This window comes from Artibeus jamaicensis, unplaced genomic scaffold (genome assembly GCF_021234435.1).
Source record: "Artibeus jamaicensis isolate MK-2021 breed Jamaican fruit bat unplaced genomic scaffold, CSHL_Jam_final scaffold_369, whole genome shotgun sequence".
In the NCBI taxonomy this organism is placed as follows: domain Eukaryota; kingdom Metazoa; phylum Chordata; class Mammalia; order Chiroptera; family Phyllostomidae; genus Artibeus; species Artibeus jamaicensis.
Genome location: NW_026522042.1, coordinates 21,824,453 through 21,842,781, shown reverse-complemented (window position 1 = coordinate 21,842,781; position 18,329 = coordinate 21,824,453). Strand labels below are relative to the sequence as shown.

General features: G+C 33.7%; 1 protein-coding gene across 1 annotated transcript in view; it reads right to left on the bottom strand.

Moving 5' to 3' along the window:
* Window positions 1-18,329, bottom strand: part of CDH18 (cadherin 18) — a 237,845-nt gene that overhangs the window by 49,757 nt on the left and 169,759 nt on the right. The window contains exons 6-7 of the mRNA XM_053657326.1: window positions 12,919-13,172; window positions 985-1,121 (exon numbers count right to left, since the gene is read on the bottom strand). Of these exons, the coding sequence (XP_053513301.1) occupies window positions 985-1,121; window positions 12,919-13,172 (391 nt within the window). The remainder of the gene's footprint in view (window positions 1-984; window positions 1,122-12,918; window positions 13,173-18,329) is intronic.

Genomic DNA, 18,329 nt, shown 5'->3' with positions numbered 1-18,329 from the left:
GCTGGTCTAGAGAAAGCTGTTGATCTAAATTATTGACTTCCTGGGACAGGCACATGCAGGGGGCAACCCTTGGAGGGCAAAAGAAAGAGAGAATATGATTTCATGCCACAGAGCACTGTTTTCTACTGCGAGTGTTCCTGACTTCCAACACATGGATAGTTCTTTCATGAGTACCTAGAAATCTTTTCTAAATGTATACGTAATTTCTGTAAACAATTCTGTGTTTAGGGTAATATAGACTTTGGTTTATCACTTAATATGTAAAGAAAGACTTCATCATTACAGCAATGGATCAATTTTCTTTGTTTTTTTTCTAATTTTACTTGACCACAGTCATATATCACTTTTGAAAGTCACAGGCAATTATTGATATCAATGTTTTTTTTTCTTGAACTTGGATGTTAACCACGGTGCATTATTTGCAGGGAAAGAGCATGAGTTTCCCTCAGTGACATCTCGTGAACTTGCCTAAAGAGGGGTTAGACCTGCCTGTGGAAATTCCAAGCATAATTCTTTTACTGCAAGTTTTCTTAATGTTAATCAAAGCTTGAGGAGGGGTGTTGCACTGAGAAAATTATTCAAGAAGAAGGATAAGTTTTCATTTCTCTTCCCTCTAAACTGAAGTGTGTGCAGTACCATTTTTCTGGCCCCTTGGTGACTTCAGGTTAAGTGAGGCGTAAGTGCCTGGCAGAGGAAGTGCTGGGATGAGAACTAGATACTTGGACTCAGGCATGCGGACTAAGTGTCCACGGTGCCCATTTTTCACCCCTATGCCAGGAGTGAGAGTAAAGGGAAAGGTAAACAATTTATCCACTGTATCTGACAATGAGTAAAATTGTATCTGATACATTCTGTGCACTCTCTTAGGTCCTACCATGAAAAGTAAAACTGGTAAGATACTTGTTTATGAGAAAATCTCAGTATAAGTCTTCTTGTATAAAAAGTGACATATTTTCCTATAATACATAAAGTCAGGTCATTTACCATTTTCTGAAGCAGCCACTGTGATGTTGTACCAGGGAGTTTCTTCTCTATCAAGAACCTTCGTAGTCTTAATAGACCCAGTGTTGGCATCGATATTGAAAAATCTGTCATCTTCATCATTGTAGTCAATGAAATATCTAGGTAAGAAAATAAAAAAATATTTTATATTTGATATTACAATAAAAATATAAAACTCGAGCAAAGGAAATATTAAATTAAATGTATTCAATTATTTAAATATATTCAGTATCTATATTTGGTACTTAAGATTTGACTAGAAACTTTGTATTTCCATAAAACTGATATCAATTTTTTTATCTCAGTTTGTCCTTAATGTTATGCCTAATTATTAATTTAAAAATACCTACAAAATTCCATAAATAGTAGACAGTAAAAATACAATGATTAATAAGAGAGAGACAAAACAATGGTATCTGGGAAGTCTACAGTACACTGGAAGAAAAAAATAACGCATAATGAAATTTCTTGTGGCTACATGTACAAACATTTTAGGATAGAAGGTGATGTCTGATCAATTTATATTAGAATTTCATTATAGCTGAGGTTTGAAAATAAATATAAAATGAACAAAATACTTCAATTAATTACCATTGTACATCCATCTCCTAGAAACCGTTTTTAGTCAAAGAATGAGAAATGAATTAAATGGGAGGTAGGTTGCATTACTGGCCACCCATTTCTCCTCTCTGATTCATGTAATTTGGCAGGTTTCTCACACTAGGAGTGGCCTCCAGCTTACTGTGGCAATAGAATGATTCGGAAGCAATGGTGTCGATACCATATTTGAATTTAGATTTCATGAGACTTTGTATGTTTCCTCTTATGCTCTGCCAGCGCCATAAGAAGTGCGCTTTATCTATTAGTCCCAGAAGGAAGATGAGAGGCACATGGCCAGAGCTGTTCCAGTTCAGGATTCCAGCACGGGGTAGAAGTACCGAGTAAATCAGCAGATGCGTGATTGAAAGCACTAGAGATAAACAGCCAGCAAACAAAAGCCAGCCTAGTACAGCGGATCCTCAACTGAGCTGACACAAAGATGCACACATATTGGAGATATATATATATCTCCAATATATATATATATAAAATGTTTTATATATATATAATGTTTTTTAACCCCTGGGTTTTGTGAATTTTATATCATCTAACAATAGTTCATTACAATAAATATGAATAAATAATATCGTAAAAAATAATATGTTCTAGAAATGTTTCAAACACTTTCTAGGACTATTTAAGGACAAAAGAGTTCTCTTCTCTCTTTTAATCTCTAATACTTCCCTTTTCATTGGTCTCACCTTAAGTAACATTTGATCTAGACCTGAAAAGTGAACTATTATGTGAAAAGTGCCAAAGGAAGAAAATTTGAATATAGAAAATCACAGTGCAAAGATCCAACTTAAAGAAAAGGCCCAATTTGCTTTAAAAACAAATGTATGTTTCAATGTATCTAGAAGAGGGAGTGAGGCTGATGGACAGATCGTAGTACAAGAAAGCCTACAGCATATGGTAAGGAGTTTTTACTTTTTTAAAGAGCAATGGGAACAACTTTAAACAAATAGAATAATAATCTGTTTTATGTTCTGGAAATAATCCCAGTGACAACTTTTATTGTTTGGATTGTTGAAATGTCAAAAACAATTCTGAAAGGAAATTATACCATTTTGGGCAAAGGTGGGAAAAATAAGGAAATGGAAACAAATGCACAAAATAAGGCTACACATCAGATACATCCCATAGAACTTCTTGTTGGAATGACAAGGGTAAAGAGTGGAAATTACAAATAACTCAGTCTGTGTGTGTTTTGGCTACTATGTATTAGTAAGTCCATTTACTGAACTGGATAAAGAGGCAGAAAAAAAACTTTTTTGGGAGAAAATAATTTGGGAGAAATCAATCATTTTGACACATTATACCTTAGATATCAATTAGATAAGCATGTGCAATAAAAACCAGATAATTAGATTTGAGTGTGAATTCCAAATGTGCTCTCTGAATAGAAAATATATATTTGAGATATATCAGCCTAAATTTAAGGTAATGTGGACTGTATAGTCCCATTCGGGAGAGAAGTGTTAAGAAGAAAGGGGTGAAAGATTTGAACACTATAGAACTAAGCTCCTGAGTCTAACATGCTACTAAACAGACAGAAGCAGCTGAAGGAGGAGAAAACCTAGAAGACTGAAGGGCAGAGAGGGCAAGAAAGAAGTGAGGCGAGTGGGCAGCTACAGTGAACTCTGGAGAGTGAGGTTAGTAAGGGGTGGGCATGATTGGTTAGCTGGAGAAGGGTATTTTCGATAAAACATGAAGGGTGGGATCACACAGTGAATTCAAGAGTATATTGAATGTGAACACATGAAGCCCATAAACCATAACACTAGGGTGGACATCACTACCTGAAATAGAGATTAGAAAAATGATGCCTTATGTCATCAGAGAAGTGAATTCAACCAAATAATTTTTTTTCTGTTAAGAAACATATCAAAAACTAATTTTTCTGAAGGAAATGATCCTTTGGAATGAATAAAAAATCCAAACAGATGAGTAGAATTGGGTTCCAGAAGACAAATATAAGGATTTTCATTGAAAGTAATAGAGATACGTCTCCCATCTTAGCATGGGGGATTCTCAGAAGTCGGGTAAACAGACTGAAAAGGTAATTGTGGTGATGGCAATTCCACAAAATTCATCTTACTTCCTGGAACAGAGTATAATTGAAATACAATCCCTTGTCTCTCACAGCCATAATGTGTTAACGAGATATATGGAACAGATTGCTAAGGTGTGAAACCTTGTAGCAACCTGGCAGAAGATGTTAAAATTACCAGGCAGATTGAGACTACAGAGCACCCCCCTAAAATCTAGGAGCTCATTTAGTGAAAACAATATGAAGAATAGACAGAATATATCACTTGTATCTGTGTGATCCAAACAAGAAATTGACTGTTGTGCATTGATTGCCCTATAGCAACTACATGTGAATTGAAGGAAGTTCAGCGTGAAAAAGCAGTGGAAACAAGAATGTTAAGTATAGAGCAAATTTGTTTCAGAGAAGAAACAAAAGATTCAGACACTACAGAATACTGGCAAGGAGAAATGTCATTGGGCTTTCTGGAACCTTAAGCCAAGGCACACTAACACTAATTTACTTTCTTTGATTTGAGTTCATATCACAAAAAAAATCTTTGTCCTAAAACCTCTAACATAGAGGCCCAAAGTTAAACTAATGAGCTAAACAGCTTAAGATGTGTGCAAAGTTTGGTTAAATGAAAAAAGATGGCATCCTTTAAAATGTAATCCATTGGCAATCGGGTTATTATATAAGGTTGTGATAAAGTAGGTCGGTGATAATAATAAATAGTACATAATAAATAAATAAATAATAGTACAAGAATAAATTCTGTGTTTAGTGTGCTCATAGATGTAAACCTACTTTTGTGCCCTCTTTTATTATCTACAGCTCGTTACTATTGGCCTGTCTTCCAGAAAATTTCCCTTTAGAGTACAGCAGTTTCTGCGTCTGAAAGTTGGACCTGAAATGCAAACTTATTGTTCAATCTTAAACTTTCCTGCAATGACTATTAGCAAAACTCAGATTGTGTCTATCAATATACCCCTATGAAATATGGCAGAATATTTTAGAAATATTTCTCATTTTAGAAATCTGATCACTTCAGAACTGTCAGTCTGAAAGAAAATGGGCATTTCTCTTGTTTGTAAGCTAAATTAAGAACATAAACATGCATAGTTCTTTTTTTTATCAGAGTAATCCCTTTTAGACATTTTACATGTAGCTTTCTAATGTAAATGCTGGTATTAGTGCTTAAATGCTTTTAGAATAAACAAATATTATTTGAATTTAAAAATAAAACCTGTGTTTAAGTATTTAAAAACAGTAAGTATAATGCTACCTATATCTCCTCAAACTCATGTTATTTAATTCTTAATTTTCTTCGCAACCAAACACCATTGAAAAGTCTACAACATAAGGGCTCGATATCAGCTATGTTTGGATCCAGAGTCTTACTCATGGAGCTGCAACTGAATTTCAACTCAAGGAGAACTAAACAGTTCTGCTTAACTACTCTTGGATTTATGCCTAGCAATAGAAATAAAAACTCAGACAAAGGTAAAACAGAAATGTTAGAAAAAAAAGAAACAATTCAAACTGTATTAGGAGATTAAATGTAGAAAAAATTAATGCTGACTTTAAAATTAAGTGACATAGCTCCATTAAGCTGTTTGTCAAACAATAAAAAATAGATAACAATATTCTCAGTAGGTAACTTCCAAATAATTTTCATAATAACATCTGTTTATTTCTCTTTACAGACCTTTCAAAAATAAACACACCTTAATAATTTATGAGTTGATATGTACATATTTTTAATCTGCCTTGCAAATTACATATGAATTTGATATTTTGAAAATATAATGTCTAGTAATCTCTTGCCTAGTTGATGTAGGATCTAAATTTGGATTAATGGTAAAATGTGAAAGATTAGAGTTTTGAGAAAAGTTTATATGCTAGTCATTGCTTTTGAAAATAAGCCAGTATCAATCAAAGCTAGAGTATATACAAGTGGAGAAGATGTTTAAATAATTCTTCAAGTTCTACTTTCCTCCTTAATACAGACCATACTGGGGCAACGTGTGGGACTGGGAGGGAACATATACACACCAGGGAGTTATTTACATAAGCTCACATTACGGAGCTCTTACAACGGACTGCACAGCCCTGTAAGTGTTTTCTAAATATTAGTTCCTTACATACTAAAAATGACTGTGAGGTCCTTACTATTTATAGCCCATTTTACAGAGCAGAAAACTGAGGCAGGGGGATAGAGAAGGTTATCCAACATCAAGGAGCTCATTAGTGCAAAAAAATAAAATATAATCTAGGCTTATTGTGTAATATTTATAAGCTTTTTTAAAGTAGATAATATTTGAGGATTTATATATTCATTCAAGGAATATTTATTTTGACAGAGTACAAAGAAGGAAAAATATTGAAAAGAAAGAAAAGAGCAAAACCTGAGAATTATTTAGATACAGATTTAGTTATGGAAACAAGTAAGCAAAATAAGAAAATAAAGTATTTGTAAACTAATGTGATCGATGGTCAGAGAATAACTATGTTCATATTAATTCAATGAGAAAAGTGAAAAGGAAATGCGTTACATTGAAATAAGATAAAAGGTCAATTTTCAAATTGGAATATGTGGGTCGAAAAATAGAAAAAGAAGTTATGACAATAGCAAACAGTTGCTCTTAGTCGTGATTAACTTTACTCAAGTATTTTCCTCAAGAGAAGCTACTTTAAACAAATTATCCAGTTCATCACTTGGTACTCAATTCCTCTTTGATTATACAGGCATGGACTCAAGAAAATTAATAGTCATGTCAAAGTGCATCTAAAAAGTTATTTTTCATTTTAATAACAAAATGTCAGTCCTCAGAAGCTCTCATTACTTTGATTACAGTTTGTCCACTACACCATAAGAAATTAACTGAAAACTTTTGCAGTGAAAACCTATGTTTACAGTGACTTACTTGGAGAAACATCAGTTAGCTTAAGTGCTGGAGATTTCTCTCAGTTATCACACTTAGACACTTCCAGACACAGACCGTGAGCAGTGAAGCAGATTTATTTGAGAATTCACCTCCCAAACAGCTGTTTTTATAAGTCTGACTGATCTTGACTAATAGATGAGATATACACCCTGTTTATCAATACACCAAGTTTAATCAATATACACCCTGGGGGATATTTGAGCAGCTTGGCCTTATCTTTAACAACAACAAAAATCGTACCTGCAGTATAACTCAGATTCACTGAAAATTTAAGGTTCTCTTCATTCATTTTTGAGATATAATTTTTCCCACAAGTCATTCATCCGGAATACAATTTTTCCAAAAATAGAAAAATAACATAAAAATCTTGTCACTTGATAAATAGTGTAGAGTTCTTCATACTATAGGCAGTGCAGAGAGCACATAGATATTTTGAAAAGCTTTTTTGATTTTCTCAACAAAAAAATGATCCAATGTAGTAACGAGAGGATCTAATAGAAGTACAACCCCTGCACAGGAAATGACATTTCCTCCTCTTTATTTATGCCCCCAAGTTACTAACATATTATATATGCTAATAATCCTGAGTTCTAGAACTGCTATGAAGCCATTTAAAAACTTTTGATTTCATTGAATTCTTTACATAAAAGTCATCAAGTTGTTTTAGTCTCCAGTCAGTAGATTAATAGAATGCTGTTGAATGGGCTATTCATTTTAGGCCTAATTGAGCAAATTATACCAGCCTGCCCAGGAAATACGTTCTCTTGGGGTCAGGACTGAAACTTGGGGAGGTTAACCACTGTGTGCTAGGCTGTTAGGTATATCTGAGTCAAAAATGGAAAAAAATTAGAGATTTTATGTGACTTTATTAAAACCTAGAAGGTGACCATATTCTTATTCAGTCTCTATAGTTAGTAGCTGTGTGACCTGTAGCCATTGGGCCCTCAGTTTTTAGATATCTTCATCTATGTAAAAACAGGGTTGTCTCGGTCATGTTTAGGTTCCCTTGAATTCTCAAATGCTATGTTCCCATGACAGAAGTACAGTCCTTAGTCAATGTAAATATGCTAACTTGGCTGGATGGGATGTGATACAATTATAAAACACAAGTTATAGATGAAGACTTCTGGTTTTAAGTAGGAGCCTGCTCTCTCCTTGTCTTTACTTGATTAGTATTAAGCATCACTAATGAGTTGGCTCCTTTGTATCAGAAGACTATCACAGTTTTGATCAGGGTATATGAGAATTTAGGCTTGCTATTCTAAGTGTCCAATTAAGCTATACCTAATGTTCAGTAAGATAAAATTTTATAAGCAAATTTGATGTGAAGAATAAAAACTGTATCAAATGATATCTTTAACATGAATATATTCTGACACAATTTCTTGTTATATTTATTTATTTTCTAAAGTTTAAATTCTGCATTCAACCTTCATAATTAGTTTCCTCTTTTTACTCTTCAACTTTTCAATATAACCTTGTTATATTATTCTTAAATACCTCTTAATTTTCTTGTTATAACATTCACTGTAATGTGATATTTCTAACTGCATCTCATCAGGAGCTAGGTGAAAATTTTAGAGAAGCATAAGAAAAACAAACATACTAATGAGGATGCAGTGATTATACAAGGGACATTTACCCACTGAGGCTTCGATTAAATTCAAAATAGGCTGAGTAAACACTTCTAATTCTTTGCAACTTTTTAAAAAAGATATTTTAATTTTTTTCAAATTTGACAGATATTTCCAACTCTAATCAAAATTTTATTTATGTTAGCATACATATAAATGGCCTATTGCTTCCTAAATGGTATCATGTTGAGCATTTGAAACACTTAAGCACAGTATTTATTTTCCTTAAGTTGTGTTAAAGTTATTATACAAAGAAAATATTAAAATGTTAACAATAAGCAAATGCATAGATAAATTCAGATTATATATCGGAGAGGAAAAAAGCTACTATGGTAGAATATATATATTCTCACTAAAGCTCTTCATCCTATGAGAAATTGTTAATTGAGGACACTAATACCTTCCTAGTATTGCACTAAATCAAGTACTATGTGTCTTGGTATCGTATTCACTCCCATATGTTGTAGTATAAAAGGAGACTTGACTGTTTTGAGCATCTTTCTTTTTTCCAGTGTACAAAATGCATGCAGGTCCTGGCATTAATAAATGGCTTTCCAACCTTGCAAAACATTCATTTCCTATTTTGTGAAGTGGACTTCTATAAATGCAATTGTTTATGGTTGTTATTATATTAGTAATAGTTGCTAAAATATACAAGAGGCCTTGTATAATATACAATGGATAAGTATTGTAGCTTTAAAAACAAACAAACAGCCCCGGCTGGTGTGGCTCAATGGATTGAGTGCCAGACTGTAACTGAACAGTTGCCGGTTTGATTCCCAGTCAGGGCGCATGCCTGAGTTTTGGGCCAGGTCCTCAGTAGGGGGCACACAAGAGGCAACCACACATTGATGTTTCTCTCCCTCACTTTCTCCCTTCTTTCCCTTCTCTCTAAAAATAAATAAATGACATTAAAAAAAGAATAGAGTAAAAAAAGAAACAATAACCACCAAAAAACAAAACAAAACAGGGTTTTCGGAGTAAAGGAAAACTGGTTTTAAATTAGTTACAACTATGTAAAGTTGGCCAAATTACTTAACTTCTTGAGCCTTACTTTCTTCATCTATAGAACAGGACTAACGATACAGATGCTTTAAAGTTCTTATAAGCTATTTTTGGCATGCCATATAAAGCCTCTAGCTCACAGATAGCAAGGCATGAACGGTCACTCATTTTTATGGTCACATGATATAAGATGATTTTTCCAGAAACCCTCTAGCTTTTCACTTCCAACATAAGATCGTTCATCCCACAGTAGCTACTTGGGAGATTCCGAATTCCATTTGCAGCATGCCAGCAAGTGAGCACAGCCTGTTTAAATCAAGGGTTCTTCATGGCAGGTAAATAGCCTGGTTCTGATTTTACTTTTTAAAATGCTGGTGATTATATTGCTGCCAATTGCACATTCTTGTTTGGAGTTGAAAGAGACAAAAGCTAGGCACAGTATGCTCTTAGAAATCTGAAGAGTCTTAGTAATATTTTAGAAAATTGAAATACAAAAGACTGAAGTCAGAAAGCCTTTCACAAATGCTTGTAAGATTCAAACTCCCTTTCATTATCAATTCTGCCAACTTGGAGTTAATTGCATTTCAGGGCACACTGCAAAATACATCTTTTCAATGTGCTTTTCCTTAATTAGTACAAATGTCTGGTCCCTGAGAAAGGTGAAAGTATAAGGCTTCTTTTGTGTTTGTTAATGTTTTCTGTTTTTAATTCAGTGTTTGCACCTACAGGCCCCTGTGAATGACACATTTTTATTGGAATCAAGAATAATATTATGTAAATTATACACTGAAACAGCAGCTATCGAATCTAACTAATTATTTTAAGGTAGCTTTAGAAGGATTTATTTTAGTTGTCAAACCAAAACAAAGGAGAAAGAATAATGCATATGCTAATGGATTTGTGCTTCTCAGTATTAGCATTTGGAGACAACACACAAATCATCTTTGCATCCCAACAAATAGGAAAATGTACTTAAATAATGGGTGTTCAATCAATGCTCTCAATAATATGGAACAATTACTGAAGCAATTATTAAATATTATACATTTAAATAGTTTATTTTATTAAATAAAATGCATAGGTTGAAATATTACATGACTGCACACCATGTGAAACATACATATGGGTATGCATTTCCTAAAAGTGTATTTTCTTTTCACAGGAAATTAGCACTCCAGTCTCATCAATATACTGGCCAGTTTGGTTTACTCTGTATCAGTGTTTTTCAGCCTCAGCACTATTGATATTTCAGACCAGGTATGTTTTTGTAGTGAGCACTATGGCTGGCCTTTACCCACAGGTGATGGTAACTGACATTCCTCCCCCAGTTGTGACAACCAAACATGCTTTCAGACATTGTCAAATGTCTCCTAGGGGAAACCTTTGCCCTCGGGTGAGAACCACTGTTCTGTGTGGAATGGGTGTTTGGGGTATGTTGGCCTCTATAGAGCAACAGTGAAAAAAGTTTGTCCCTGATCTTGATTTTCCCTCCTTTGGCCTACCCTCCTGGACCATATATGCCACTCTTCATAGCATTTTAAAAATTCACTATCCCTTATTTTGAATTGCAGGTCTTCCCATCATTGCCTTAATTATAATTGCTTGTACTTGTCTGTCCTTTCTTCTCTCCACCATTGATTTTTGCTGCCAGGATAACTTCAAACATGTCAGCACAAAACCTTTCATGGTCTCCCGGAGCTATTCTCTGCAATCTCCAGACTTTCCCTTCTCACACAGAGAACCCAAGCTCCTTTTACAGACAAAAACTGCCTTTTTTTTCTCTTTCTTTCACCTGTCTTATCCTTAACCTGGGTTTTGAGCCTCAATTGAATCTTCAGCTCATTCTCTCTAGAAGATGTTGTGCATACTTTTTCCATGCACACCTTGATATCTTTATCACCCTTATCAAATAATGCAATCTTTTAAAGTTTACCTCTCCACTGGACTTCAAGCTGCTGCTGTTGTGGGTGCATGTGTTAATTTCTTTATCATGAGGACTACTGTAAAATCTACATATGGTAAGTGGTTTAAATATTATTTTTAAAACCAAATGTACCTCCCACTTCACCTTTTTAATTAAAAATGAATCTGCTTTTTGACCCAGAGATTCTACTTCTGGGAATATATCTGAAGGAATGCAAAATACAAATTCGAAAGAACACAAGCACTCCTATGTTCATTACAGCATTGTTTACAACCTCCAATATATGAAAGCAGCCCAAGTGCCCATCAGTGGATGAGCGGATGAAACAACTATTGGACACTTACACAATCGAATACTACTTGGCTATAAAAGATAATAAAGTTTTACCCTCTGCTACAGCATGGATGGACCTGGAGAACATTATGCTAGGTGAAATGTCAGTCAGAGAAAGACAAATACCATATGATCTCATTTATATGAGGAATCTAATGAACAAACTGAAGCAAAAAGCAAAATAGACAAAGACTCATACACAGAGAACAGGGTGACAGCTAAAGGAGGGAAAACAGGTGGAGGGACTGAGCAAAAAGGAAAAAGGGCTCATGGACATGGACAACAGTGTGATAATTGCCCAGGGGACGGAGGTATAAGGTGACTAAATGAAAATGGAAAAATGCAATCATTAGAAAATAAACAGCCCTGGCTGGTGTAGCTCAGCGGATTGAGCGCGGGCCTGCAAACCAAACAACCGCAGTTCAATTCCCAGTCAGGGCACATGCCTGGGTTGCAGGCCAGTTCCCAGCAGGGGACGCACAAGAGGCAACCATACATTGATATTTCTCTCCCTCTCTTCTTCTCTTGCTCTCTAAAGATAAATAAATAAATAAATCCTTAAAAATAAATAAATAAAAGGTACATTATTATCCTTTTAATATTGAAAAGAAAGTCTTACCAATGTTTATCAAATACTTTATAACAAACTAATAGCGTGGAATATTTTTATTCTCAAAAGAGTTGTGATTGCATGACATACTAACAAAATATGTACTGAACACCTACTGACTGTGCTAAGTACTTTATTCTGTTAGCACAGTTATGCAGCATTATTTTCCTGTTTATACACTTGGAGTTTACATTCCAAGGTTGCAAGACTGTATAAGGTCACACAGCTAGTTGGTCAAGACTCCAGAGTGCCCACACTGGTCTTTCTGTCTTCAGTCTAATCTCCAAGTGCTTATTCTTGGCCGACTTGGACATGTTGACATTCTTTGAGTGACTACTAGGTGAAGGTCACTGTGCTCAGCACTTGGTGCACATTGCTTCACGCTTTCTCACAATAGCTGAGAGGTAGCGGTTCCCTGCTTTTACAGGTAAGGGTAGATGATTTACTAAAGGCACACAGCTATTGGGACAGAACCAGGAATAAGATAAGCAGTATTCCCAAACCCTCCCTGCTTGTACTGTACTTATATGTCATATCACCAAAGGACCAAAACTTCTCTACTTTGTGGTTAAATTATTTCTATAAATTTCTCCAGTTAGTTAAGTCAAATGGAAAAAAAGTAATCTGTGTGGTCATGGAGATAGCTACAGATATTCTTAATTTGACAGAAACCCATCTGCTATACTACTCAGTTAAAAAATCATCATTATAATTGAATTGAATTAATAGACGAATGACTTAGAAGTAATGTATTTTAAGTATATATTGTATATTTTAAATACTATGAAGCCATCAAAATATTTATATGTCTAAAATTTTGAGGCATACCATACCTCACTAAACTGTTAGCACTGTCGGGATCTTGTGCCAAAACTGCGCCAACCACAGTTCCAACCTTGGCATTCTCGTAGACTTCCATGATGTAGGAAGGCATGGAGAAGAGTGGTGGTTCATTCACGTCACCAACAATGATCTTTAGCATGGTAGCGTCTTTAAAAGGGCCCAGGTGAGAGAAGCGGAAATCGAGATGTGTATTTGCTCCTTCTATGTTGAGGGTGTAGGACTTCTTTTTCTCATAGTTCAGTGGCTGTGAGTGAAAAACAAAACAAAGCAGTTCCAGTGTTATGACGGCTGTCATTGTCATTTTCAAACAGCATGATTTTTCATTTTGTAAACAAGTTAATATGAATAGATATAAGTCCATCTATTTTTCCTTTAAAACCAAATTATGTAATTAGTTTATAATAATACCTAAAACAGAAATTATGGAAACTCAAGTGTAAAATCGATTGTGATTTTTACAGCCATGAAGATGATATAACTAAGTATAAAAATATTACCCACAGACAAACAAATTCTGCTTTTGGAAGAATCTCATTCTTAGTCTCTTTGAATAACTTTTTTTTATCTCCTTGCCAACCTGCATTATTAAACTTAAAAACAATTGCTATTAGTTTGTTACATTTTAAAGCTAAAGAAGAGTTTTTTGCCCTTTGCTTTTAAAGAAAACATAGCATTGATTTTTATCTATCATCATCTTATTTTTACCTTGCTTATTTTACACTTTGCATCATATTTTAAAATCTGATAAATTTTTCAAGTTTTCAATTCAGTAATATTCTCTTGGAATTTTAGGGAAAGTTTACTCACTTTTGTTTTTTAATTCTTTTTAAGTAATTTTATCCTTTACTGGTAATGCATTTATGTACTTGCTTTTTAAAATTTATTATATTTTGGTGTAATCTACTTTATTCTTGAAATTATAGTCTTTTGTCTGTTCATATTATTTTTTTAGCTTTTAGTATTTACTAGTCATATAATTTTTAGTGTGTTTTCTTTGTTAATTTTCAATATTTATTTTTTTAAAAATTTATTTAATTATTGTTCAAGTGCAGTTTTCTATCTTTTACTCCCATCCAAGCCCACCCCCCAGTGCTCCCCACCTCCCTCCCATTTCCACCCCCCTTAGTTGTTGTCCATGTATCCTTTATACAATATTTACTTTTTATTAAAATATGTATGTCAAAAGTCATAAGTTTGACTTAGCATATAATAATAAATGAGGCCAACATGACAGTTTGTCTCAAGGAATACATGGTCTGATGTAGAATTTAAAATACTAAACCAACATTTATACCACTGTGTATTTAGTGCCATAAGACTGGATACTGTGGAAATTAATAACAAGGATACAAACCTAGGTGCATGTAAGCAGCTGGGTAATGTTTTTAAGAGGAAGTACCTTGGAGATGAGAATTGAATGTTTAGAAAGTGTTAAATATGATGCACATAATAGGCTCTGTGACCTCAACTGAGCTCAGATTTATGAGCTTAGAAAATTGAGCTCAATGTCAAAAGTCTCCATGGTGATGTTAGCGAGGGTGATCTGGAGACCAGCCTTTTAATTTCCACCCGATGAAGTATACACTGATGCTGAACTGCCTTATTAATATCAGTGAGAAGAAGCAGAGATATTTTAAAATCCTTATTTCTGCCACTGATTTTGCAAGAACTTGCTTGGATCCTGAAACTTTTTCTCTTGGCAATATCAGAGAGTTATTATTCCCTGCGGAGGAACTCAGATATTTTTCTTTACTCAAAGGCCAAGGAGAAGCTGATTTAAAAAAGTATCCTTACGGAATTTTGTAAATAGATAGATCAGTCTTAATGACGTTTATTTTCCTTACCTCTTCTGAATTGCCTTGGATAATTGGCCTTCCCAGAGAGTGGTGATTGCATAGAAGGAAAAATAATTGTTTAATTTTCAAGCTCTATATTAAGAATCTTAAACCTAGACAACTTCTCAAGTCACAGAGATATGGATGAGACTGAGTCACTATAATATTTTACAAGTTTTTATAGAACAAAATAAAATGTTTAAATATCTTGACAACTTAAATTCTCTAATGTGGTTCATATATACAATATATATGCATTTACATATGATAAACATATATTTAGGTGTATATATTTTAAAGAAATGTTCATTGATTCTATAGTTTGTCACTCACCAATTGGGAGCTATTTTCTGCTGCGGGAATTTGAACTAGAAATGAATTGCCAAAGTAAAGATCAACCATCTTGTTTGGGAGTTGCATTATCACTAGTTGGACTCACAGCTTGCATTTCTTTTTGTTTTTCTTGACTCCTCTCTCTCTATTAGTGAATGAGACTTTTTCTTTGTTCAATTCCATAACTTTTATCCACATTTAAATAGCCTCACCTATCAATGGTGTAAACTTGCTGCCTACCAGGAATTGGGTGGGTGGCTGTGGTCCTTCTTGGCTCAGAGGAGCCTGGATAGTCACCATCTGGGCTTGTCACTCTTGGAAGGCAACATCCTTGGTGAGTTTGCCATTTGCTTAAGATTTATAGAGTCAATGTGCTGCATCTGTTAGACCTTATAATGACTAAGGTTCTCTCTCAACATGAGTGTTTTGAGACCATAAAGCTAAAATAATAGGATTGATTTATTTCACTAGAGATGGTTAACATTCCTTTCTCATGATAACAGAATTTAAAAACATGCATCACCACTTAGTCACTGGTGTTGGCATTCATAATTTGTAATTCTCGGTGAAATTGTGGAGGTACTTTTGGCCACTTCTGTGCCATCGCACAGTATTATTAAGCTCTGTATCCAACTTAACAGCATCGCTTTTTCTGTTTTTTTGAGCAGATCCCTCTGCAAGTTAGATGTCATTTGCCTTTACACTAACCTACCTACTGCTAAGAAGCAAGCTGTTAATATGGACACATAATTTTATGTTTATGATTATCTGATATATATTTAACTATGTTGAGATAGGAATAATCATTTTGCAGAACTTGTTTGCCAGGACTGGCAGATGTATGGATGAAGACCCATCTGGAGACGTCAAGGAATAAGAGGATTATTTCAGGTGGAGAAAGAAGTATAGAAGCAGGAAAATTAATGCACATGGAAATATTTTAACAACCTCCTTTCTGAAAAAAAAAAAAAAAAAGCAGTCCTGAGCTGCAAGTTTAGAAAAAGTGAGAAGGAACTGTATCCATTTATTTATTTTTAGTGATTGTAGGTTTAGATATACAATATAAAGTATGTTGATTGTTTTGTACTATAACTATAATAGTGTTTGTATTAGGAGTATAATTATTTTTATATTACTCTAAGTCTATTTTATATTTTATATTTCCCATTACTTACTGTATAAATTTTGCCTGACCAAGATATTTGGTGTATGGATAGGAGTTGATAGCATGAATATATTTTTTTCTGTTTAACAACATTTCAGAACTATGACACATTTCTTTTCTTTGAAAACTGCAACCCTGTACCATGAATTCCAGCCCTAACGCTTTCAGAGACTATAGTGATGTGACCACAGACCAAGGAATGCTTGGGGTCATCAGAAACTGGAAGAAGCAAGGAATCTATTGTCCCCTGGAGTTTATGGAGAGAATGCATCCTAGCCAACAGGCTGATTTCAAACTCCTGGCCTTCGGAACTCTGAGATCACGTTTTAAGCCACTCAGTTTGTTGTCATTTATTACAGGAGCCCTAGAAATGAATAGATATTTCTTTGCTTCATATAAAAACACAGTGAAATTTTTTTATTGTGCTGAAAGATTTAAATAGCATGGGAATAGTGCTGTTAAATCTTAAGGTTTGATAAAATTTCCTTTGTTTATCATTGAATCTAACGTATCTGGAGAGGTAGTTCTGGTTTCTCATTTTCTTATATAAAAACTGTTTATAGGTATTTTCTATTTCTTTGAAGTTGCTTTCTAGAAACTTTGACAAAAATATACTCTACCTGAAATTTATTTGTATAGAATTAAGAAAAATATTCTTATACTTTCCATTTTTCTAGCTATTTATTTCCTATTATTCCTTCCACATTTCTTAACAAGATTAAAACTTATTTATTGTTTTATTATTAATTGTATAGCTTTCTTTCTAAAACCTCAGGTTTTTATATTTGATATCATATTTCTGATAGCTTTTTTTGTCTTTTCTCTTTTTCTTTTCTCTCTTCTCTTTTTATTTCTTTAATATTTTAGTGCTATATTTATTATTTTGTTTTCTATCTCTAATATATTTAAGATTATGAATATACTTTCAGAAGTACTTATTTTGCATCTCGTAATTTTCATATATATCTTTTATTTTTTCTAGAAATTCTGCAATTTTGTTGCACATTTATCTTTTAGTTTTCGTGATATTAAAGAAAAGATTGCTGTTGCAGTTGCTAAGTTTCCAAGTTGAGGGAATTTTTGTTTTGTTTTCTGGGTGAGTTTTAGTAATTTGTAGTCATGTTGCATTTGGAAGACAAGATTTTGTTTGTACTACTTTGGATTCTGGGTATTTATTGACATGCTCTCTGAAAACTATACATGCTTAATGTTGTTAAATGTTCCAAGGGCACTTGAAATAAAATATATGTATCTTCAGGAGGTTATTAATACATATAACCTCCCTACTAATTGCCATTGAATTATTTTAATTTTTAAAATATTTTATTTGTCATGGATTGAAATAACCATAATACTTGTCTGGTCTATAATTCATGCCTTGCATATATTGTAATACAACATTAGTATTTACAGCGTGGTAAATATAGTGGTATTTATTGTTGTATTACATTTGTATATTGTTTTGCAAATGCTGTTGCTATCTTAACATTCTGCATATATATTTACCATTTTTGTTAACATATTGTGAATTGTAAGGTTTCTCTTGTCTTTGTATAATTTTGGTTTAGATTCCATCATGGTAGGCATTAATGTCACAAGTCTTAATTTCCTTTTTGTTTATGTTGTGATTCTTTTATTTTAATCTTGTTGTTGTTGTGTTTTAGGTGTTTCTGGTTTTGTGTTGCTATCATTTCCCTTTACTACCCACAGCTATTTTGGTTTGATGATATATTAACTAAGGCAATGTTTCCACATATTTAATGTTCAAAGTTGCTTGCATGTAATCTCTGTTCTTGAAGGACAATATGTCAATTGTTGAATATAAAGCCCTTAATTCACATTTATTTTATTGACTATCTGCTACATACTGCTCTATGCATGCCAAAAAATACCTCCCACACAAAGATTTCCCTGACTCCCTTTCACTTACTTAATGATAAATAAACCTGTATCATTAGCACTTAACATGTATTATAACCATGTTTCCTGTCTCCTCAGTTTTCCCTAAAAGAAAGAATCTGATTCACCTTTGCATCTCAGGTATCTGCCATAATCCCTAGGACAGGGT